Consider the following 24,912-nt stretch of genomic DNA (forward strand, 5'->3'; position numbering starts at 1 on the left):
GAAGATTTGCTGTGTTCTCCTGAAGCCTTGGAGTGACTTTTATAGACTCAGGGCATTGTCTCCAGAAGGTTGCTTTTGTCTCGTTCGTTTTCTTTCGTTGTAGTTATTATTGCAAAATAAATGTGTAGTTATTTCTAAGACTGTCAATCTGTGTGTCTGTTCCAGGGCGATTTGATGAAACCGTGATTGAAGAAAGAAGGCAATGTGCTGAAGATCTCTTGCAGTTTTCTGCCAATATCCCTGCTCTCTATAACAGCAAACAGCTGGAAGAGTTTTTTAAGGTTGGTTAGTATTTGCAGAAGTATTTGCTTCTTACCGACATGACTGAAGTATAATGCTGATTCTGCTTTACTTTATAAACCATGGTCTGACATGCTTTGTGAAGGGACTGGGACTTTTCCGTTCACTCTGGAAATGTGGCTTTCAAAAAACCCCATGCCACACCTCTACAAGGTGGAAAATTTTACAGGAACTTCAGGTGAAGGGATTTGATTTTTTTTTTTTTTTTTTAATTGAATGATAGCAAAACTTATGATGGTAAATTCCAGTGGGAAGTAATAAAAACATTATCACTCTATATTTTCAGTAGGTGTTTATAGTTTCAAACCAAAGGAGTAAAGACTGTTTACACTGTTTCCTTATGGTCTTTTGTGGATTCAGGTCCACAGCAGCAAATTTGGCATGTAGCTAGTCCAATGTGCTGCTTGGACAGCAGTGTTGTGAGAACCAGTCTCCATTACAAGTTTTAGGATGGTACATTGATATGAACTTCCTCTTTATTACAGCTGAAGCAGTTTCTTCTCAGTAGTTCCTTCAAACCTCTTTATTTTCAGTAGCTTAGTCTGATGTACTGCAAATTCATAAGCATAAATTTACATGTACCCATGACAGTAACTCTCTGGAATTAAGGAAATGTGCATCTGGCTGAGATGGGACTTAAACATTAATAACATTAATGCTTAAATAAATTAATGCTTATTAAATAAATAAATTAAATTAATAACATTAATGCTTAACATTAATATGTTTAGTATATTTAAATTATATATATATGTGTATATATATATATTTACAAGCAAGATCAACATTTTATCAAAGCTTAAAATTCTTCACTTGTTTTCTGGATGAAGTTATTGCAGTGTTCTTTAAAATACTTAAAATAATTTTCTTTAAGCTTTGATGTCAATAAAGGAGTGGAAGACTGAGTTAGACTATTTTACTATTTGGTTTATTTGCTTTTGCATTTTTTCAGTTCTTTGGAAATACTTCTGTGGTTTTGGGTACTTTTTCAGACTTCTCTTTCCTTTCTTTGCTTAAAAAAGGGAAGTTTTAGCCTCCCAATGGACATTTTCTGGCTTTTCAGGGAAATGAATAAAACTAGAAAACCAATGTTTTTTTAGGACAAACTGTCTTCAAGGGGGGGGTTATGCAAATGCAGTAATTTAGGCTCATTTGTTAGCTGATGTGGTGTCATGCTTTCCTGTAAGAGAGCCTTAGGTTTGGTCTGTCACCAGCTCAGCCTGTGTGCTTTTAGCTCTGCCCATGTGTGGTTTTGTTCCATTTCACATTTTTGTGCAAACAGCCATGGAGAGAGAGAGACTTGGACAATGAATTCTTAGAAACATCTGAAGGGAGTGTTCTCTGCATCTATGTGTTATAAACTCCAGAAGAATGAGCTGGCCTGAGTGAAAATGTGCTGAGCTGGTTCAAGACAGATTAGCAATGCCTGTTTGTAACACAGCCTTGAAAATAGTGCCATATAATATGTAATATTTTCTGTTAAAGTGGCATGGAAAATGTGCACCTGAGATGTGAAGCCGAAAAGAAAACCAAAAATATTTAGGTGGTTTCTAGTGCTATTACTTCTCTTTGCTTTGATTCCTTTCAGGCTTGGGGAGGAATGTCCTCCTTGTACCTTTAAGTCCCAACTGTGACTGAACTCAAGATAGTGAGTCCTGAGTGGGACATTATTCTGATGGACAAACAGTCCTGTGTTTGGGAGCGCCACTGAAGGACACAGACTATATGTGACATGAGAAATCAAGGGCATTATTATTCTCCCCCTGTTAGGTTTGGGTGTGCAGGTCTGTGTAGTTCAAAATTCTGAATCTGCAGGAGGCTAAATATTTAGATATCTAGTCAGTCTGTGACAACCAAACATGGCTTAACTGAAAGTCCTTGTTTAATTTTGCAGGCTTATATGATTTAATTCAATTCATTAAAGTAATGGAGCACTCACTGATTAGAAGCTATCATTTTGGCTATCACTTCTGTACAATGAGAATTTCCATAGAGCACAGCAGCCGAGTAATTCCTTTCCCTCATTCTTTTCAGGGTGGAGAGGTGCATGATGGCTCTGAATTGATTGGTCCTGCTGAGCCTCTGTCTGACTCTCTGACTGACAACCTGTCTGACTGCAGCTCTGAAGGTTTGCTTTCTCTTCCCACATAACCTCATGATCTGTTTTAAAGCAGCTCATAAATGAAAAGTGACAGATTTCTTCATGGAGCATTGGCCTCCAGTTTCTGTTGGTTGTTACGGCAAAAATTCTGAGCCGGGACTGGCAAGAGAGAAATTTGGCTCAGCAGAGCTGTCTACACTTCTGGAAGTTTTATTCTAAAGGTATACATGTTGACTTGGATGCCACATGTAGAATAATTTTAGTGGCACTTTTAGTGGCACTTCACTTTCACTAAATAATAGTATAGCTGTAAGGAAGGGCCAGCCAGCCCAAATAAATACTGTACTTGAGCTTCTTGCCTGCCTCTAGACTGAGTCAGCTTAAGCATTTCTGTGTACCATGCAGTCTTTTAGATATTTATGTATTTGAGTTGTGCTTGTTCCTTGTGATTTCTAGGAAATTCTTCTCCAACTCTCCAACAAGTTTTCCTTTGGAAATGGATAAATCCACATTATTATATAAACACGTATTAAGATTATTTAGGAGGGGATCTGATCTTTCTGGCATAGAATTTGCTTTGATAGAACAATCCTTGCATAACAAAAAGTGGATTTTGTTTCTAACAGTGGTTGGTTAATTTTTTTTTTCTTGAGGTTGTAAGACTTTTCACTGGGATCTCTCTATGTCCATAACTTCATGCTTAATTGTACAATATATTCTACATAGGAAGTGAGCTTTGCATTTTATTTTGTAGTACTTTCTATTATGTTAATGAATTAATGTCCCCACAAGATTTTGTTCTGTGAAGGGAAAGGTATAGAAGTTATTGTTGTTTATATAAATATATATATATAAAACATATATGTTTATATTTAGTTGTTTAGTTGAAGAGGGCAGTTATGATAAATAGCACTAACTAGTTTTAAAGGGTTTTAATGATTTCTGTGAAATCTAACATGTCAGAATCTGACAATGCACTCACTTTATACTGTGCCCTATAAAATAAAAGAGTGCTTCTAAAAGTGCTTAATGTGAACATTTCTATTCATTATTCACCAGGGCCTCATTTTTAGCAGAAGAAAACCACTTCCTTTATGTCAGATAAAATACTGAAAAGGAAAAATGCTGTAAAGCAGAATAATTCTTTGATACCCTTCTGAATCGGCTGGACGGCTTTTACAGGATACTTGGAACAACTATGAGCACAGGAGTTGGAGATGCTGAATGTGAATTTTGTGGAGCTATATTTTTCTAAAACCTATGTGTCTTCCAGCTCATATCTTCTTATGTTTAAAATCATGTTTTGGTGGGGGGGAGGCTATGGACGGAATGAAACATCTGTCTTTAAAACCTCTAGATGGCAGTGGCAATACTTGGCCTTGAGTCCTCTCCCTGACTCTCCTCACAGCCTCCTGCCTGCATCTGATTGTTCCCAGTCTGATTATGGCAGTTTACTGTGTCACTTTCTGTAACAGAGGCATCCAAGGGTCTCCTTCAGGTCTTGTGCTGAGAAGTAGCAAATCCATCCCTTAACAGGTGCTGCTGTTTACTTTTAAGGGTGGGTTGTGTTTTCTCACTTTTAACTGTTCTTTCCAGGCAAAGTTCATTTTGCAGAAGGTGTGCACATTAATGGTGGAAGATGCAAACTGACAGCAGTAGAAATGTTTTTGTACCAAAATGAGCAACAATTTTCTTGCTTGTAAAAGGAGTTTGGCAGTTCATGCTTCCACAGGAATCTGCTTTTCAAGAGGCCAGGTTACCCAGGCTTTCCACCAATTTTTGGAAACTGTGTTCGCTTTTCAGATACCTGGTGAAATTGCACAAGACAGAGACGAGTACAGAGATTTGTGTTCAATTTCAGCACCATTGTTCTCATCTTGTATTCCTGACAAACAGTCACTTTGTCTTCTCTGAGTGCGTGGGATGATGTTCAGATGTCCAGTTTTCTCTTCATAAGTGTTTCTGTGTCAATTACCTTACCAGATTCTTTAGAGAACTTAATCAGAAAGTAAATTTTTTTTTCATTCTCTTTTTTTCCTCTCTCCTTCTGTTTTACCATGTACATATTATCTTGTCAGAAATAAGCCTGTCCACTTGAGATGCTTCTTACCCCATAAGCTGACTGGAAACCTCATGACTGTTGTTGTGTGGTGCCAGCTCCAGGCTCTAAACCTGACCTAAAGAAAAGTTTATTAGCTCAGGCTTTGTGCCATGATGGCTGTGTTCATACAGCTTTTGGTCCAGTTGGCTGCAAGACAAGAGCAAACGTGGTTTTGTTTGGCCTGCAGGGAGGGGAACTTGAGGCTGTGTGAAATCTGCTGTGTGGATGGGCTCTAGTTCATCTCATCTAGGTGGCCAGAACACCTTTCCAAAACCACCAGCTTTTCCATTCATGCTTTCTCTCTGCACTCTGTCCATCAGTCAGATCTGCTTCCATCACCTGATGCCTCTAAATGGTGTTTAATAAATGCTCTGTTCTCTACCCCGAAATTTTGCTGCCCCTAAATTGAGCAGGTGAATGGCCCATTATAATTGTGCTGGCTAATGAATCTTCTGTCTTACTCCAACTTTCCTGTTGTGAGTTTTCCTTCTTTCTTGTAGGATTGAGGGCTACACAGGCATTTTTCTTCTCTGCCTGAACACTTCACTTTTTGCCCCTTCCATGAGAAGATCAGGAGCCTACTGTGCACCCTGTCCCTTCCTTTCAAGTAGTCTAGGTCATAAATATCACTGTCCCTTGCTTTTCAGACAAAGAGTGGCTAGTAATTTGTGCTCCTTCATGTCTTTTTCCTCTCAGTCATGTGAAAGAACTGCTGGCTTTTAGAAAAGCACTGTTTCTACAGTGCCTTCTTACTCCTCTTCCATAAATTGTAAACTCCTATAACTCTACAGCTGCAAAATGTAAAAGAAAGTTCGAGTTAGTTGCCTTTGAGTCAGCTTTGTGCTGCTGCCACATACTTTTTGAAAGTAAGTCAGAAAATGTTACCTGGAAATGTGGTTAAACTCTTCACTCTGACAATAATATAGGAGAAAACAGACACCAGGTTTTAGCTCAGAATGTACTTTCACTGTGCATGCAAACAGCTAAATGTCTTGACCGTGTTGGCTGTTTTATTGCCTCAGTGGGTACATGTGCCAAGGTGATAAAACAAACTGCTACTTGATATCCAGGTGGCACTGCCAAATTTGTGGCTTGCTCCATATGTCTCATGCAGGTACTATTCTGGAATTGCATTTTTGAGACTGAAAGCTGGCTTTTTTTTTTTTTTTTTCCCTTGGTGTGTAGGTCCCAGCTTTGAAAACTTTCTTGTTTAAGTCTTCTTAGCCATAAATCATCAGAGCAGAGAGGGATAGGGATTGTAGTCTTGCTGCTGTTGAAACGAGGTGGAGTGTGAGGTTTGAATAATCCCCCATCCAAGCAAGGACCAGTGTTTTGTTTTTAAATCTTGGAAGCAGTGAGAAATGGCAAACCTTATACCTAATTCTAACTGTGTGTTAACAAATGGATATCTCTAATAGCCAGTCAAGGAGCAGTTTCATATTATATACTTTTACCTGTAGGAGGGTCATGCTTTTTCATTCTGATGGCAAGGGATCTTATAATCTGTTGTATGCATGGATGTCAGAAACTTTTTTGTCCTTCTCCTTTTCAGTTCGAAAGGATTTAAGTGGGCTTGATGATGTGACACTTACGAGCCAATCAGAATGTGGAGGTGAGATCTAGAAGTTGGTTCCATTACATTTGTGGAAATTAAATTATTAGAAAATCATAATTGAGTGAAAGCCTTTGGTGGATGATAATCCTTATGGAATGAAATGTCTTATATGTAAAATATCTTTGTTGCTGTTTATTCCAAATAACCATGAAAAGTTCCTGCAGTTTAGTCACTGAAGGTCAGCTTGCAGTAAGGGTATAGTGACTTATGGCAATGTAAAATAAAATGTGTTAGCTCAGTTTGAGTGATAAAACAGGTGTCAAGTAACTTTTTTACCACTGTTAGCAATGAGGGAAGATGATGCATGTTATATGTGAGAGGAGTGCTGCATGATGCATAAGCTGACAATAACTGTGTTAATTCAAGTCCTAATTTACAGTTCTGAGGATGCTTCCTCTTACTGATTTTAAACAGTGTGTTGGGATTTCTTGCAACAATAATTTGACTCCTGCTGGTTGATTTTTCTAATAGCAGTCACATAGGTTTAGTTTTTTAATTTCCTGGAGCCCAATGGTGAGCTGCTTTTGAACTTTAAGTTGGGTGTTAGATGTTGGTCTCTTCATTCCCAGTACTGAAATGAAGACTGGTTGTTCTGCAGAGTTTGTAGTTAATGTTTTATATTTTAAAATAAGCATATTTAAAAAATATGTTTCTATAGGTGCTAACATTTTTTAGAGACTACATTGCAATCAGGGACTTTCTGTGGGCATTCTGAGGAAACTTTGGCTGGGATAAGGTGTTTTGAAGCCTCCTAAGGTATATGAGCAATTTAGAGTAATGGATGTCTTTCTGATTTATAGGCTTCTCCAGTGACAGTGACCTGATCTCTCTGACAGTCGATGTAGATTCTCTTGCTGAGGTAGATGATGGAATGGCATCCAACCAAAGTTCTCCCAGTAGAGCTGCTGGCCTTTGTGTTACTTCTGAACCCCCGGTCCAAAGCACGCTGGCATCTGAGCAGGAGTGGAGCAAACCCGAAGGGGAAAAGGAAAGCCATGGTTTGTTTACTGGAAGCTTAAAATCCAAGCCAGGCAAACAAGATTACTTGGAGAAAGCAGGCGAGTTAATAAAACTGGCCTTGAAGAAGGAGGAGGAAGAAGATTATGAAGCTGCCTTAAGCTTTTATAGAAGGGGGGTTGATCTGCTTCTGGAAGGTGTTCAAGGTATGGATCTTCTCATGATGTTTGTCTTCTCCTTGGTTATGTGTGTTTATGGCATTTCCTTGGTTAACATCAGCTTACTGTGTTGCAAAGAAGTGATCTGAGATACAGAATTGCATGTGCTTTCATGTACTTGATAACTGTGTGCAGGAGAGAAACTTTTCTCTCTAAGACTGAATGATAATTTAGGTTCTCATCTTCCAAGTGCCCAATATCTCCTCTGTTAAAATTGCAGCACAACCTTCAACTTGCAGGTAAGTAGCAAAGTGCTCCTCTTTTGCCTCTTTCCTTTTTATCGCCTAGCCATTAATTAATATGTGGCACTTGCAGCACTGTTGAAACATTATTTAATTTACATGGTTAAGTGAGGATTAATTATCCCCATTTTACGCATGGGGAGAGGCAGGCTCAGGTTAACTTCCCAATCACAACAGGATTAGAGCTGCTCATGTCTCACAGCCTCTTGCTTCTTCCACTAAACTATTCTCCTTTTCTAGCTAAAGGAGGCCTAGAAACTTACATGCTTGCATTGCTAGAGGAGAACAGGTTTTTTTTTCTTTTCAAAAGACTTTGGTCTGCCAATATATATCTACAAAAGCTGTTGTTAATAGACTGGATGAAACTACGTGCAAATTTCTGCCTCCTTGCACCTTGTCAGTAAGGGAGAAAAATTTTCCCCTTCTCTAGCTCTTGAGAATATCGAGTGATAACCTCATATAATTTGCATTTTGTTCAACAGTGGCTTAAAACTATAAAGTACAGGGAAAGATTTGTTCTTTCCTGGGATGAATTCAGGGTCTGTGTATTGTGCTTCTGTCCCACACTGATCAAATGAGTGAGATTAGAATTGTGCCTTTGTTTGACAGTGTACAGCACAGGTGCATTCTGCTGCTCCAGATCTGGACTTAGACTTGAATGTACCAAACACATACAAGCAAGAAGACTTTGCTGGATCCCAGTGGGATGCACAGCAGTGGTCCAGACCTTCTGAGCAGTTCTAGCAATGGAAGTTACCTGCTGAGTTGATTTAATGGGGCCTGGCAAAAAATAATGGGTAGGTTACTGATGATGACTAGAGGTGTGAGCCAAGATATGTGCACAGCCTTTGCTTAAAGTGTCTTATAATTTTTGGCAAAAGTAAATCCACCTCTTTTCAAGTGTCAGTGATGTCAGTAGGGTTGTTGCTTTGCTGCTTCTTGTGGCTTTTTAATAGCATCCTACCTTTCCTTGTCTGTGTTGTCAAAATGTTTTTCTTTCTTAGTGTTGAATATGCTGGCAGTCTTCTGTTGGGGAGCCCAGCTATTCTTTCTTTGCAAGCACACTTTTTCATAGACCTGTGGGCCATTCAGTTGTGATCTTCTGAAGGATATCCTATTTTGTCATAAACACTTCTGTCTGCCAGCCATGATGCAAGGCTGCCATGATGCTGTTTTGAACTGACATTCAAACTTCAACTTCAAAAGCTTTCTTTATTAAACAATTTCAAACTGTTAGGGCATGAAAACAAGTCTGTCTATTGCACCTCAGTTTTGCTGTGGTAATTTTTGTGTATACTTGAGTTGTGGCAGTGGTTAAACATGTTGGCTTTGACATTTATGGTAATCCTTAGGATAATATGTTTGCTTTAAAGTTGTGAAAGACTTTTATTGCATGTAGGTGGCTTGCTCATCTCATGCATACAAACTTGTTAAACCAGAGTGGGTTGAACTACTTACTTATATTTGCCAAAATTTCCTCCAAGGATTTTTTTCCATTTTGCTGTTGTTGACTAGCCACTCTTCCAGCTGCCTCAGATAACTGTTAATCCTCTTTTCTCACCCACTTAGCCCTGCTTTTCAGGCTAGGAAGGAATTCAAGGAATCTTAAAAAAAATGTGATATTTTGCTCGATTTTCTTGATGCCACTCAAGTGCAGTGGGAGTTACTAATAAATTTTTAGTGATGGTACTTGTGTGGTGTATGTTAGTGTTCCTGATGGATGAAGAAACATGTAACCTGCACTGGCACCTTTTTCTTGCAGTCCCTGACATTGCATCTGTATAGAACACAAGAGGGAGTAATGGGAGTGAGATTTTAGGTGGCATCTTATCCCTTGGGATAGTTATACACAGGGTGGCTCCTAGCAGTCAGCCCTTTTTTCATTTCTTTGTGTTACCCTGCATGTCTGTGAAGGAATATTCATTCTCTTCTGGGCATTCATACTAGATTTGGATTGATACATCTCATTTTGTGTCCCATTCTCTTTGAACCTTCTGAAAGTTGGCAGAGACTGTTGCCCTCTTCATGATGACAGGACTGGTCCCAATGTCTTCCTAAAAATGTGCCATCTCATGATCTATGAAGACAGTAAAAAAGCAAAAAAAAAAAACCCCTCAAAACTTTTTAATGTTAGCTGCTTTGTGAAGGTAGTGTGTTTAGCATTAATATGTGAACATTTAAAGTATATTGCAGTAAAAATCCACAAACCTTCTACCTAATCACTTCAGTTATTTAAACACCCCTAGTTATGTATTTCACGCAGATAAAAAAAAGATAATAAAAAGATAAGGATGGTGTAATTATTACGAAACACTTCTGGTCTTTTGCACCTCTTGAGTGTGTAAATAAGACTTTGTAAGAGCTGAGAGCTAAGCACAGCGCTCATGGATCCTTACACACCTGTGCAGTGCCGTTGTCTCTGTGCTCAGCCCCTCTGGTGGCTTTTTCCCTGGAAAATACAGAATGCGGGAATACAGACTTTGGCCGCGAGGTGGCGGCAAGGAAATAGGAATTGCTGCCCGAGACTTGGGATCGAGCCATGGAGAATGGGGGAAGGAAAGGAATGCCACCCATCCTCTGTGCTTGGCATTTGGGATTTGAGACAGTCCACTTCCTCAGGTGCAGCCCTCTGTGAGCTGCTTGGGTGGGTCTGGTGCCAGTCACCCCTTTGGGCTCAGCACAAGATCTGCTGCTCCAGGCTGCCTTGTCAAAAACACGAGAAAGTTGGATGCTGCAGCTTTACATACCTGTGCTGGTTAGTTTGGAGTATGTGGCTTCCCTAAAGGCAGTTGAGCAGGTGCTGTACGTTTGAGAAATGGCCATCTTGACTTTGTTTCTAGCTCTCAGATGTACAGTGGTATTGATTATTCTGGGCAAGGAGCATATGTATTTACTTTGCTAGTCTCTTGCAGAGTTTAATACTGAATGCTTTCATGCCCTAGTTGTAGTCCTGCCAAGAAACTCAATTTGTGTCTCTTGGGGAATGACTGCTGCCTGCATGCTCAGAGACTGATGTGTACCTTGAACTCTGGGCATCTGCTCCTTATACATGTCTGGCCTACTTCTGCTCCATACATGTCTTTAATGTTAGCCAATTGTCAGTGGGAAGAAGAATGAAATCTTGGACTGGCAGTGTAGCTCTTGAACTGCACCTTTTGTGCCTTCCTGTTTAATTTATATCAGAGCTGCCTTGCTTGCAATGACAGGGAGTAGCTGCCATAATTTCCTTTTTCTTCTAAATATGTACCAATTCTGCTGCTCCTCTTGTCTGTTCTGGGCATTGCTGCATGCAGAGTTTGGAAGCTTTTGGAAGACAGGTCTGTAAGTGTTGTATAGGATTGTTCAACAATTCTCTAGGAGCTGGAACCTTCTAGAATTCAAGGTTTTCTTCCTTTTTAAGCATACTGAGTATGCTAACTGATAGAAACTTGGCTCACAATTATAGCTGTTCCTTTGTTTTGTTAGCATGTCAGAGCACTTTGAGGTCAGTGCATTGCTTCAGGCCTAGTGATGGAAAAAATTCACTAATCAATAGCAAGCTTCCAACTTCTAACTGGAAGTTAACTCTGTTTTATGCAAAGTAGTGCATTCCCTGACTTTGGTATAGGGCATAGTTTATGTTGGGAACAAGCAGATCACGAGGCTGAAATAAAGGAAAGTTTTTTTTGTAATAAAGAATGTAGTTCTGTTTGTATAAACTGCTCCCCTTTTTACAACTGCAGCCATTCTGTAGTTATATCCATTTTGGACTGGGGCAGTCTGAGGTGTGTGATAAAAAGAGTTAACACTGCTGCTTATTGCTGTGTTTCAATAACTTCAGGCATGTGGAAAAGCAAGAATGCTGCACAACATGGCCAACCTAATTCATGTAGAAAAGTACAGGATCTCTTCCATGTGTTTTAGAAACCAAATGTGTTCATTGCTGGTCTGTCCATGTTGCAGGTTAACATCTGAAGGGAGATGATCCATTTACTCTCTTGGACTTTTGGGATGTTTATTTTCACACGTGTAGCAGCTGTGGCTGGGCAGAATGAATATTGATTTAGTTTAGGCAGCATGAACCTTGTTGCATGAAGTATGTGATGCCTCTGGAGTGTCAGCAGGCACAAGCTGTTTTCCAGGTATCTGTTCTGTGTTAGGGATCTACAAGTTCTGAATAAGCTGCTGCTGTCTTTGAAAGCAGGTTGTGAATGTCAGTTGTGCACTGCTCTGTGCTATTTTAATGTTTATCCAGTAAACAGAGCTGGAGCAAAATTTACACAAATTACTGGAACCTTGCTAAAATGACTTTGACTTTTAACCCAGAAATGCATATACAATGAAATGCTGGGAATACTTTGGACAACTAGATGATATTTTTGGATATACTGAAAACAAACCAACTTGTGTCTAATTACTGGGATTATGATGGGCTATGATTTGAACTTGTGATGGAGCCAGGGATGCAAACAGGAGCATGCTTGACAGAATGCCAAGAAGACAGTACTTTGTGAAAAGAGAAACAGCCATGGCGTTCCACCAGCGCATTTCTGGCTTCCTTTGCTTGTTTGTTGAATGGCACTTATGAAGACAGCTTCTGTTACCACACAGTAGCTATTTTGAATTCCTTTCACTTGTGAAGGCCTCTGAGTAGTGTTCCTCATTGATGTTAACAGTTTCTGAGCTATCCAGCAGATGTCTGGTTGTGGCAATGTCTTTAAGGAAACAACAGACCTGTTTTCTGAGAAGGTGAATTGAGGTGTGAGCTGATGTCTGCAGGGAAACCCTCAGACAAAGGTGTGCTAGGACTCCACAGGGAAAGGTTGGTGATGAGGTGGCTGATGGAACTGTAATTCTCCCCACCCTGATCTTAGGCTTCTGTGTTCCTATGGTGTAGGACCATGTAGGTCCATTTGCTCCTGTAGTTTTATATTTCCACTGAGGCTGAAACCAGTCAAGGCAGAAACTTCCTGGCCTGGTTCCTACGAAGGGAGCTGAAAACCATTTCTGTTTGTTACTATTGAACTGTGAGCATGCTGTAGAACTATTTGGGCAGAGCTTTCTTGACAATGATACAAAGTGCTTCTTCTCTCCTAGTGCTTCTTACAGCCTTGAAATCACAGTTGCTGCTTGAGAAGAAAAGTGAGAGAAGTTTGTGACAGGACTTGTTTATAAGCAGTTGGATTAAGAATGGATGTTGGAAATGCTGTGGTTGGTTTAACAAAAAAAAAGTAATATCTGGCTGTGCTGCCTGTGATGCTGAAACACATGCTGGTATGGACTATGAACTGTTCATTTTTGGAATGTGTTGTCTTCCAAGCCCATTGCAGATCATACAGAGCTTCAGAGCAGATTAGTGCTGTAGGATCCTTAACTGTGCAGTAGATGCTGGATGGACTACCCTGAGTGAGGTCATTCCCTATGTGAAAGTGCTGGATTTAGACACCTCGTTGTGGCAAAGCAGTAAAATACAGCATGTGCCAGTAAAGTATGGTTAATGCATATAGTTACTGTATAAATGCAGCCAGATTCAGCTATGTAAAGAGACACTCAGGGCCAAGTTCCATTTAAACTGCAAAACTTCTCTGCACCAGGAGGCTGATAAAGGCCTGAGGTTTAGTACCTGCTGCAGAGTTAGAGTCTTGCAATACATGTGAAGGTAAAATGTAGCAGTACCTGCAAGCCAGTAGGTAGGGTGTGATGCAGAGATGACTCTGAATGTGGTTCCTTAGCATGTGGCTGTTAAAGAATTAATAAATATGTGAGCAGGTGAGCCTTAGAAATCTCATTTTTCTTCCCTCTTGGGACACAGCTAACTCCATTGACTTAGTGGTGTTCTGACCTTTCAAAGATTTGAGTCTTTCCTCACAGCAGTTCTTTGCCTGGTTGCTGCCTGTGCCTGGCCTCTTTGACAGACATCTCTTCCAGCCTGCACTGCCTTTTATCTCAGCTGTTGTTAGCCACAACACTTAGCTGCAAAGTGCAGGAATCTTTTTTTGACTGTAGCTGTGTGGGGTTTCTGCCTCCCATCAGAAGACCCAGTAGGGCTGCCACACTCCTTGCAGCGAGCGGGGTAGACAGGGCAGGCTGATCTAGGTTACGGTGCCGCTGCTGTCCGCAGGTGAGAAATTTGAAGTCTCTGGCTGCAGAATTCAATGCCTCAGGCACTGTAGGTGAGTTGAGGCAAATTACTAGCTGGAATAGAAAAATTGCAAAGATAGGTTTAAGGGCATGATGCTGCATGATAATCAGTGCTCTGATTCTCTCCCAAACAGTTCTTGCATATGCAGCTTCTCTCTTTTCACATCTTCCTTTTCTCTGTTCCTGTCCTCTTTCCCTCTTAACTCTTCCAGTATCTTAACATTGCCTCTTTAGCTTCAGAGCTGTGTAGAAGAACTAGAATAGGTTTGATCTCTACAAGGCCTGCTGCTGGCTCTTCTGTTTTAGAGATTTTTGTGATTGCTTGGGGAAAAATACCATTTCCCATAGTAGTATATAAAAGTACATATGAATTGTATTTAATGCATAAATATGAGTAGTATTAGACTGTCAGGATTTATGAATCTCATGATTGGGTTTTTTAACTTGCCTTTTTCTTTTTTTTTTTTTTTTTTTCCCCTGCAGTACTTTACTTCAAACTGTTCTTACTTGAAGGGGTAGGTGTCTGTGTGCCTGGGTTCCCTCTGCTCTGAAGCAAGGGATGTCTGTGGATGCTAATTCAAATTTGAACTTGTCCTTCCAGACAAGAAGGAGGAGTGCAGAGAACATGGAAATTTCCTCTCTCCTGTGGTGGTGGCCTGTATAACTTCTTTCCTTGCTCTGACTGTCAGTGCTCTTCCCCTGTTCCCATGGTGCTTGTTGGAGGACTTGCTGCTGCTCTCACCATTTTGTTCCCTCTTCTGTGCTAGAATGTCACTACTTGTCCTTCTGTCTTGAGACACTTACAGGGTTTATTGCCTTCTGAAGTAGTTCAACAGAAGAATGTTCAAGAGTATTTGTCATATTAAGTCTTATTTTGGTGAAATACCTTACAGTAAGGCTGCAAGTATTAGCAGATAGATGGGAAGTTAAGACTTTCCTCCCTAAAACACTGGGTGCTGTGACCATTCATTTTATTTTTTTCCAAGTAGTTGTACATGCACATGAAAAGCTACCACCACCTTGTGGATTTAACATGAGAGTTTCTCTAGAAGCAGATGTTTGTTGGTTAACATTTCTGGCAAGTTAAATTTCTTATCTTCAGTGTTATTGAATCCTGCTTTACTGGCCACTCAAACACATTTCACCCACACCATTCTTCTGTGTAGTCTTAACTTTGGCAAATATGCCAATATATTTTTTTTTCCCTAGAGAGATGTTTACCTAGACATTTACATGACAGGTGTAGCCATTGGTTTTCTACAGGATGCAGAACTGGCAACTTCATAGGAAATGTAGATCTCTAAGGGTCTCAGGCAACCTGCAGTGAAGATGATGTATGTAGCATATGGACATGATAGTTACCAGCACACTGGAAAGTTGGAAGAAGAATTTGTAGGCGTTCACTCACTGTCATAAATTTGTGCTATGGTCTGAAAGGTTTAACTTTTAAGTGGCTTTTCTTCTTGGTTGCTAGAGTTCAGTACTGTTCTGAATCTTCAGAAAAGCAAGGAAGAATGGAATGTGTTGCATCTTAATAAATTTCAGCTCTCAAAATGTTCAGAAAAAAAAGAAAAGAGGAAAAAGGATCACTTCAAGCTGTTTTATCATAATGGGCTTAACCTTTGTCTTATTTTTAAATATTTACAGTTTTTTTTCAGCTACAGAATTTGATCAGCACCTCAAAGGAACTCGCCGTTAATATAATGTAAAGCATACTAGAGCTGATGAGGTAGTGGTCTCATTTCACAATTCCAAACCCCCCACCTGCTGCTCAAATCTATAGCTCTTTCCTTGATGCTGCAGTATCTGTCTACCCCAGCACCTGCCACATTTCACTTAAGTAATTGTTTGAAAATTAAAGGTTACCCACCCTCCTGTGAAAGTTGGTGGAGACTCGTTCCAAAATCAGCAGCTTTTCCCCTTCCTGAAATAAATTTGGGGGTTATAAAACAGTGTCCAAAGTCATCACAAACCTGTGCTGGATTATGAGTCGCATTGTCACTTATGCTGTGCCTGAGCTTTTGTTTGGCTAATATGGACAAAGGAGTCTGCTTCACATGATGTAAGAAGTGTTTGCCCTAAGAAGAACAGAGGTCCTCTTGAACCAATTAGGCAAAAATAACAGCTGGGCTACCCACTAATAAGGAAGGTGCTGCTAAACCTCTTTTCATTGTGAGAAGAAATAAATCTTTTAAGGCTTACTCCCTTGCATTTTTATAGAGAGCAATTCTTTGAAAAATTCAGCAATCCAGCTGGGTGATATGTGCAGGAAGACTGTGAAGAAGATAAAGAAACTTTTAAAAATAAAAAATGGTATTATAGCTGTTAGATTTGGCAATTATAAATGTTTCATTGAAGATTTCAGTATTTAGAGAAAGTTTTAGTGTTTGAATTGTTAAGAACGTGGAGTTTGGGGCTGGCACAACAGGCAGTCTCAAGTTCCTTGTAGCTTGTTCTGCAAGAGGATATTCCTTCCTGGAGCAAATCTCCTCTGATATCTTCTTTAAAGGAAGGCAGCCCACATATATTTTTAGTAAGTCTGAGAGAAAAGCAGGAAGAGGAGGTCAGAGAGGATTGGGACAGGTAGTACTAACTTTATGGCCTTATTTTTTCTGTGAAAATATCCCTGTCCTGGCCAAGCACCTAGTCAGGTAGGGAGTGCACCTCTGTTGCCCTGACATTAACTCCTGCTGAGGAAAATCTCCTAGCACCTTAAGGGTGATGATTTGGACCTGGTCAGGCACAAAGAAAGGAAGGGTTGTCTAGAATTCCTGGGTGAGTGCTTCATATCGTGATCTACTGATTATTTTGGGTTTTTTGTATATGTTAGTAGCAAGAGGCAACTAGAGCTATTTTTATCATCCAGAGAGAAACAGATCTTCACCATGACTTTATTCTCCTCCAAGAATCCGGGATGGGTACACACCAGAGCAAGTTTGAGAGCACTTCTATGCATCTGAGATGTGTTCTCTTTGTAGTATTCCAGATTATTTGAGGAATAAGGACAGATTTTTGTCCACAGTCTTTACTGACAAAGTTTTTTTTATTTCTATGAGTTTGTTGAATATGGCTCCCTTTCAATAGCTTTTTGCTCTTCCTGCTAAGCATAAGTAATTTTCCTGTATGATAGAATGCCATAAGATTTGATGTGTGAGCAAGCAGTTAGCTGAGCTGAACACTTCAGCATTGAGTTAGCTGATCTCTCAAAGGTGTGTCCTCTTCTGAGGTACTGTGAAGTGTGAGTGAAGACTCTGAGCAGAAGACAAATAAAAATACTGCTGGTTTTCCAGATTCCACTGCTGTAATTGTGGAAGTGCTGCTGCTTTGTGTTTTTCATTCAAGTCAGTGCACTATGGGCAAACAATCAGACAAGTCACGGAAGAACTCAATGGCACAATTATTCTGATATTTGTGTTTTTTCTCTGTCAAACCCTCAAAATCATTTGAATGTTGTTAGGAGTATCCATCTTTGTAAATATATTGTAGCTGAGCTGTCTTTAGAAGTATGAATGAAAGAACAAATTTTAAATCATTGGCTGCTGTCCTAATGTCCTGGCTTACTGTTACTTTGGTCAGCGGGTGGCCTGGTCGGCCTTTTCAAAGCCAATTTTCATTTTAAGATATTTTTATATCTTTAAAATAGGCAAAGCCTTTGGAAAATGAGGGAGCAGCCTGTGCTTGTGTGTGTGGATGAAGGCTTATATGTGCAACAAAGTAGCTGTAGAGTTTTTATATTCTGTTTGCAGTAATAGTAAACAGAGCATCTAAAATAACCACTTGCACATTGCAACAAACACATCATCATTTGCTTAAAAAGAGTTATAATTACAGTTGACGAAGCATGGACACCATAAAAAATGCATTAGTTTGGCTTGACACATTAATTACCTGTTTTTGCAGATGTTTTTATATATTGTTGTGTGAACAGTTTACAAAATAATTACAGGAAAGTCATATGGAAAATAAACTAAGTGGGTGGTTTCTTGCCTTAATATTTTCATTCATGTGAATCTGTGTGAGGCACAGCTGCTCTGTAGCAAATGCAGAGGGAGAGAGAGACAGGGAATCTTGAGGGGTTTTTATTCTAAGGTCTCTATGATCAGCCTTGCTGCACTTTTATATCTTGCTTTAGCAGTGTAGTTTTTAAAAGTGTAAAATGACATTGCTGATTTAATCCCAGTGATCAGGAGTGGGGAGAAGCTTTGATCCTGATCAGATGAAACATAAATCTTCTAGTATCTAGGAAAATAAATGAAAAATCAATATTATTTTAAGCAGGATGATCTTTTATGAGCAGTTGTAAAGATTCATCAAAGGCTTTGACTCAGTTTAAACATTTCCTGTTTGCTGCCATTTAAAGAAAAATGCCTTTCAAGTTTAAATTGTAATTAGAGGGATAACTCTTTAGATTATTGTGAGCTAACCAAAGGATGGAAATAAGAGCTCAATATGCTCACACAATATTTAAATAAAAAGTTCTTGACTAGGAAAAAATGATTATTCCTAATTTATTAAAAATAAAATAAAATAAAATTTATGCTTTTGAAAGTACACATTTTGCATAACTAAAACCAGTATTTCATGGCAAAATGTAACATTGCATTAAAAAAAATCCATGAAGTCTGAATCACAGCTTTGACATCTGTCAGATACAAGGATTTGTTCTAGTACTGTGTTTTAGTGATTTATTTGGTTTTAAGTGAACAGTTCTATGACCTCGAATTTGGCATAAATGCTAAAGATTATTTTTAGCTTAATGGGGTCTTTATTGTTAGTCTCTGTGTTTGAGGCTTTTAAAGTAGCATTTATTTGTTTATTAAATTTATATCCTGTATTTATTTACAGATTTTAGTGAGATATTGGCTGTTTAAATGGGAATTTGTATTGCAGTGGAATTTTTTACATTTTCTTGGTTAAACTAATGCAAAAAATAAAAAACCAAAATCCTATTTCCATAAATCTAATTCTCAATCATCCACCTGTTAAAGTATTCAGAGACTGAACTGTTAATGATCTTATCCATAAAAATGATGTGAGAACTTGTTGGATGAATGTTATATTGTGAATCCACACCCTTTTTTATGGCTGAAGATTTTCATGAGGGGAACAATTTGAAAAGGTTATTTAACAAATTACTTGGGAAGGAAAAATAGGAGGAAAACTGAAAAGAATGTCTTGTGAAAGTAGGGAGAACAAAGACAGCTCTAAGGGGACATTCTAGCTGGTTTTGTGTTAATTACTGTAAAATTACTGAAGCATTGGAAAAAAGCAAGAAACATCCAAACTAAATACACATAACTAACAATTAAGCAGCAAGCTTGACTTTTATGATAGCCTTAGACACTAACCTAGCAGTTTTCTAGCAGCCTGCTTGAAGGCAATGCTTGCTGAAGAGTTTATTGTTGCTGTGCAGATGTCTTGTTTTCCCTGAGCAGCTGCCACTTGTGTGTCTGAGAATGTGGGTGCTCACCAGTGCATGGGCAGGGGAGGAAGCTGGATGGTGCTTTAACACTACCTGCAGAGATGAAAGCAGGAGTTAGTGATGTTTTAGGAAATTGCAACACACTCTTATAAAAAAATACAGTGTATCTATGCTCTTTTGATAATGCCAACTTCAACTTCAAAGAGTTGAGTGGTTTGTTTTTTTTAAATTTTGAATCCTACATGGGAGTAAGACTGGCAGTCTTATCAAGGGAACTTTTTACCAAGATTCCCCTAGGTCTTTAGAATGAGAGAAATTACTGAGATATTGATAAATATCCATAATATTGTATGCTGAAAGTGCACTGAGTTTCTGTCTGTCTCAAACCAAGCTTAGACAAAGGTTTTTGCAGAGCAGCTTAGTGTCTATATCCAAGGGAGGACAATCACTTTTCCTTCCTACTGTGAAGTGGATAGTAAAATTTACAAGAGATCACTTACCCCAGAACTTGGAGTAGACCCCAAGTCTCTTCTACTTACTTTTGATGGAGTCTGGGTGTAAGGGTTCTGTGTGTTTGGGTAGTCTCTAGCCATGATATGAAAGGAATGGGAGTCTCTATTTTAAAACAATCCACCTTGACCCCTACCTTTAATTCTGTCCTTGAAAATCTCACAATGTCTTACACATTGCCACAATTGCCTCCTGAAAACCTCCCGCAGTAATTTCTGAATGCAAGCATTCACACAGTAAGTTCTCTGTCAGAAATTCCATAATAAGCTTACCCTTTTTTATGAGACTTGTTCTTGATAACCCACAATAATATTTTTTTTTTTTTTCCTTATCAGTTACAAAGTTTCTGGTTGAACTCCTTCAAGGTTGCACTCAGGTTCCTTTCATGGCCCGGTGATCAGTGTCTTACAAGAGTTCTAGTCTTTGTTATGTCTGTTATCTGCCGTTGGTTGGGGTTTATGTGTTTAATTTATTGCCTCTGCTGTTCCTTGCCTTGTCTTTCATGTGGAGTAGCTGTTGGGCAGATACCCTTGCAGTTCCTTGCCCTGTTTGAGCATCGGTTTGAGAAGTGCTGGCTTGCACCTGGCAGTGCAGAGCCCGTCACAGTCAAGGCTTTGTTTCTGCAAGTCTTGGATGGCCTCAGTTAGGGCTGGGAGAGACTGTCAGGGCCATATCAAGTCTGCTGTCCTTCAGTCTTCGTCTGGGACAGTTGTCTCTGTCTTTTTTTCCAGCATAATGATCTCATTTCTCTGTTATAACAATTGTATCTCACAGTCTTTTATCTTTGCTTGGCGGTTGGGTGTTGCCATCACAGGTTCTGTCTGTTGCAGCAATATATCACTCAGGAGGTGAATGCTTAAACCAAACTGAAAGCTTCAGAGTGAATTCAGAGTTTGTGTGGTATCATGTGGCTCTCACCAAGAGTTTGGGTAGATCAGAAATAATACAATGGTCGTTTAACCGTCTGGAAAGTGAAGTACTTGGTGCAAATGCTTATTGCTGTCTTCCCATGTTACCCCAAGGCAAGAGGCAAGGAATGACTGGCCTTGAAAAGCTGTGAGCAGGACTTCTTAGTGTCTCCTCAGTTGTCTTCTTTCTTTTAATGGCATTTCTAGACTTCATGTATAATTAGGAGAGTCCATACTGGAAAGCTGAGGAAAAAATAAGTTTGTTGTTTTTGTTGGAAACATTCTGTCTTTCCCTAATTGATTTTGCTTTTTGGAATACAGGGTTTGGATCAGTGGTTTGTTTCAGTTCTTACTTATGTTACCATAGGAACATATACTAAATTACAGAAATATTAGGAAAGGCTTTTTATTTACCTTAGTCTATAGCAAGGCTTAATTTGTTATTTTTGTAGAGCTCTGAGATCATAGTACTAGAGTTTTAGAAGATGCGTATCTTTAGGTTTGATTATGAATAACCCAAATGAAATCAAAAAGGTAGAATCAAAGTAGTCATGTGCTTTGATTATTTAGTACCTCTCTCTTTATAGAAAACATAACTTTTTTTTTTTCTCCGTTCAGGTGAATCAAGCCCAACTCGTCGAGAAGCAGTGAAAAGGAAGACTGCAGAGTATCTTATGCGTGCTGAAAAAATTTCCAGTCTCTACCATAAAACCTCTGAAGATGCATCTGTTTCTATGGTAGGCTTTAATTAATTTTTTTTCTGAATTAGTTTTTTTCAGAATTTGGTATAATTAAGTAGCAAAGCATATTCAAGCTTAAGGTTCAAAAGCTGTGTGGAATTTCTGGGAGGCCCGAGGAGTATTTTGATGTTGTGTTTGTGTTAAGTTGCCATCCTTTCTGATTCTTCATAATGTGACGAGGAGTGCTTAGTTTAATACAGGACTGATACAGAAACCTGTTGGTTTCTTTAGCCTAGCACATAGTGATGCATCACAAGCACAGGGTAGAGGGATTCAGATTAATTTTCCACAGAACAAGTCCTTAATAGAGCAACGGTTCATCCTGATCCTTTCAAATATCTCTCTTGGATATGCTTGTGGGATCAGCTCCTTCTTGATTTTTGAGAAGTTTCTTTGCTAATTTCCACTTTTTTGAGCAGAATACGCTTATCTGTGCTTGTACAAAAGACAAACAAAGCTTGTTTGAAGATACCTTCAATAAATACCTGTCTTGCCCTTCCTTAAGCAGTTCCTTTGGGATTTATCTGTTTCTACTTTAGACTTTTACTGCAGTCATGTTAAACTGTGTTATTGTCGATGACTGCCCTATTGCAGTAAGTATAAAAGCTACAAACTTCCTGACTCTCTAATATCAAGGGATAACAAAAGGGATAGAAGATTATTGCTTCTTACTTTGCACAGATCTGAAAATGCTTTAAGGAGACAACTGCTGCAAAAATTGGAAGCCTTCTAAAAGCTGTCTATCTAATAAGTAAATTTAAAAAGCAAAGACACTGATTTTTTTAAGGGTAGATTTTTTCATGTTGAGAGCCCACAAGTACAGTTTTGAGGATGTTCCAAATGGGATATATTTTGTGAGGCTTGGAGTCTTGCTGTTGCTATGAACTGTACTTTGAACAATTTAATATTTTGGACAGATACGAACTCCTACTAGGTATTCTTTCTTTGGGTCAAACACCCCTGAAAATGGGGAAGAAGCTATATTGAATGGAATCCTCAGTGTGTTTGGAAACTGAAGAACAAGAGAAAAAAATCCACGAACAACCTATTTTTGCCTTTTTATAAGTTTAAAAACTAACTGTGGCTAGGAAGGAAGAAGAAATAGATTGCATTTTTCTGTGTGAACTTGAGAGGTAAAGTATTTCCTTTTTTATGCTGTACTGAATAAGACACATGCCTTCTTTGCAGATCCAAAGAAAAGCAGCTTTAATTGGGATAAGACAAGGGAAAAAAAAAAGCAGATAGAATAAAAACCCCATTCTCCTTCTGTGTTGAAACTCAAAATTGACAAATTATGGCAAATCTTGTTTTCTGCAAAGTGTTGCACCTGACTGAGTCCCCTGTTTACAAAAAAGGGCCATGCAGCCATGATTTAGCCTTGTTTTTTTCCCCCTAAGTTTGTACATGTACTTTAATGTCCTTTATTTGCTTCTCTTCATAATGCATAAATTTTACCTCTATCTCAAAACTTTGGTATTTGCTGATATCAAGTGCAGATGGTGCTTATGGGTCATGATAGTTGTGGTGAGGAACAGCTTGTCTCTTGTTCATAGCTGAAAGTTACCTGGGAGAATGGCTTAACTCCCAAAATTATTGTGACAGTAGTGATAGGGACCACAAAGAACTGGCATGCTCTGTGCTTTTGCTTAATGTCTTAAGGAAAATGAGCAATGTGACTGTTTCTGCATGTTGGTTGCTGAGCAGACCTGAATTCTTGCATCTTAGTTACTGCTTATTATTTTTACTATCCAAGATAGTTTATACTGTAATTATCCCATCCCATATGGACAGTGATAAGTGCACTGAAAGATCCTGCATCTATATTATATACATCTGTATAATCTATATCTATTATCCCATCCCATCTCATATGGACAGTGGTTAAGTGCACTGAAAGAACCTGCATTTATATACAGTGTGATTCTTGGGAGATACCAGTGGCAACTTGCAGATAGTTTGTGTCTTTCTCCTAAAGACATTAAATCCATGATGGGCAGGGCTATGCAGTCTCTGTTAGGATTGGCAGAGTGCAGTTTTGTTACAGAAAGAATGGTTCAGTGCAGGGAATGTCATGGGCAGTGGGGATGCTGAGACCACTTGCACCTTGGAGGGAGAGGTCTGGCTAGTAGGTGGGTGTGGGCATTTAAGGCAAAGTGTTCTTGTTCATGACCTGGTGTCACAGGGCAGAGATGCTTTGTCACCCCTGTTTGCTCTAGGTGGCTTTGTATCTCCTACTGTGCCCTTAAAAGGAGCAGTCATGGGCATCACCATCAGAACCAGGCTGACCTGTCCTTCTTACACATGGAATTTTACTTCCTTCTCCTCCAGCAGGCCAGAGAACTGTCCAGCAAGGGAAGGGGTAAGCTCAGAAGTGCAGGTTCAGTTATTGTCCTGCACTTCTCAGCCCATCAACTCTCCCAAAGGTTTGGGATGCCAGCCATGTGCTGAGCCACCTGCAGCAGTCTCAAAAGGCTGTACCCACTAAATGTGCCCCAAGCTGAACACCATGTGAAGGTAAAGCACAGAGGCTGGCTTTTCTCTGGGAGCCCTGGGCAGGAGGAAGTGTGCATTCTTTCATGGCTGGAAATACCAGACCCTCTCCTCTTCCAAGACCAGCTTTCCCTAAGGAGGTGAAAGTCTGGTATTTGAGAGCTGAGAAGCAAAATTTTCTTTGATGTCATGGAAACCAAGCGAAGAACAACTACTTTGTTAGTTTTAAGCAGTGTAGCTCTCAAGGATAGCATCCTTAGCAACCACCCTGCTGCTTGCAAGTTCAAGTGGTGAAGAGAGGAGCACAAGAAGGTGGTGTTTGGAGAATCCTTGGCATTGTTAAAGAAAGGGTTTGGGTAGAAGGCTTAAAAGAAACAGAGGGAACTGACACAACTGTGACCTTGAGCTGGGAACTCCTCTGAGTGTCTTGTAAACATTGAGAAAAGCCTTACTGTGACCCGTGAGAGTAGGAGCTGTGGAGACAGCTTCTGGAGCTTTTTAACAGGCATGTGAACCTTCTGGAAAAACAAGCTGCAGCAGATGCTGTCCTTTTCTTCTTCCTTTGGTGCAGCACAGCAGCCTCAAGGACCCTCTCTTGGGCAAGTGCTGCAGAGTGCTGTGTAAGAGCACTGGGTCATTTTGCAGATTCTCAAGCTGCATTTTCTCCTCTAAAATGCCCCTTTAAAAGTAGCATCTCTGGGGAGCCATCTCCAAGCCTGAGTGGGAGCTGCAGCAACAGCCTCTGGATCACACTGGATTGACCATCAGAAAGCTGGAGTCTTGCACAGCTGTCAGCTGCACAGCCCAGTACAGCTGCTAGTACAGGCTTTAGCTTTGGTAGGTTTTATAAAGCATATTTTTTTCCTCTTTGAAATTAGTTCTGATTCTACTTATGCCTAACTTCATATATTCAGAGTTGGGGGTTTTTGCACCATTGTGAAAGCTGTTGTCTTTTAAAATGTCAATTATTTTTGATTTTCAAAGCAATTTCTTAACAAGAGGTACATGCAAGCCTGGTGCCCAAACAGAAGCAGCAGTCTTTGTGGTTTCCATAAGATATCCTCCTAAAACTCTCATTAAATGTGCATGAAAATTACATGAAGTATAAAGAAAATGCACTGCTGTAGTTCTGTGAGATATAAATTTAACATAAAATAAGAGATTCAGTCTCAACTGCTAGGATTACAT

General features: G+C 39.5%; 1 protein-coding gene across 1 annotated transcript in view; it reads left to right on the plus strand.

The window, feature by feature from the left end:
- RPS6KC1 (ribosomal protein S6 kinase C1) overlaps positions 1-24,912 on the plus strand; it is an 82,770-nt gene that overhangs the window by 14,191 nt on the left and 43,667 nt on the right. Inside the window, exons 4-8 of the mRNA XM_056488237.1 lie at positions 166-281; positions 2,335-2,428; positions 6,055-6,114; positions 6,918-7,280; positions 21,113-21,231. Of these exons, the coding sequence (XP_056344212.1) occupies positions 166-281; positions 2,335-2,428; positions 6,055-6,114; positions 6,918-7,280; positions 21,113-21,231 (752 nt within the window). The remainder of the gene's footprint in view (positions 1-165; positions 282-2,334; positions 2,429-6,054; positions 6,115-6,917; positions 7,281-21,112; positions 21,232-24,912) is intronic.

Source organism: Oenanthe melanoleuca, chromosome 3 (genome assembly GCF_029582105.1).
Source record: "Oenanthe melanoleuca isolate GR-GAL-2019-014 chromosome 3, OMel1.0, whole genome shotgun sequence".
NCBI lineage: Eukaryota > Metazoa > Chordata > Aves > Passeriformes > Muscicapidae > Oenanthe > Oenanthe melanoleuca.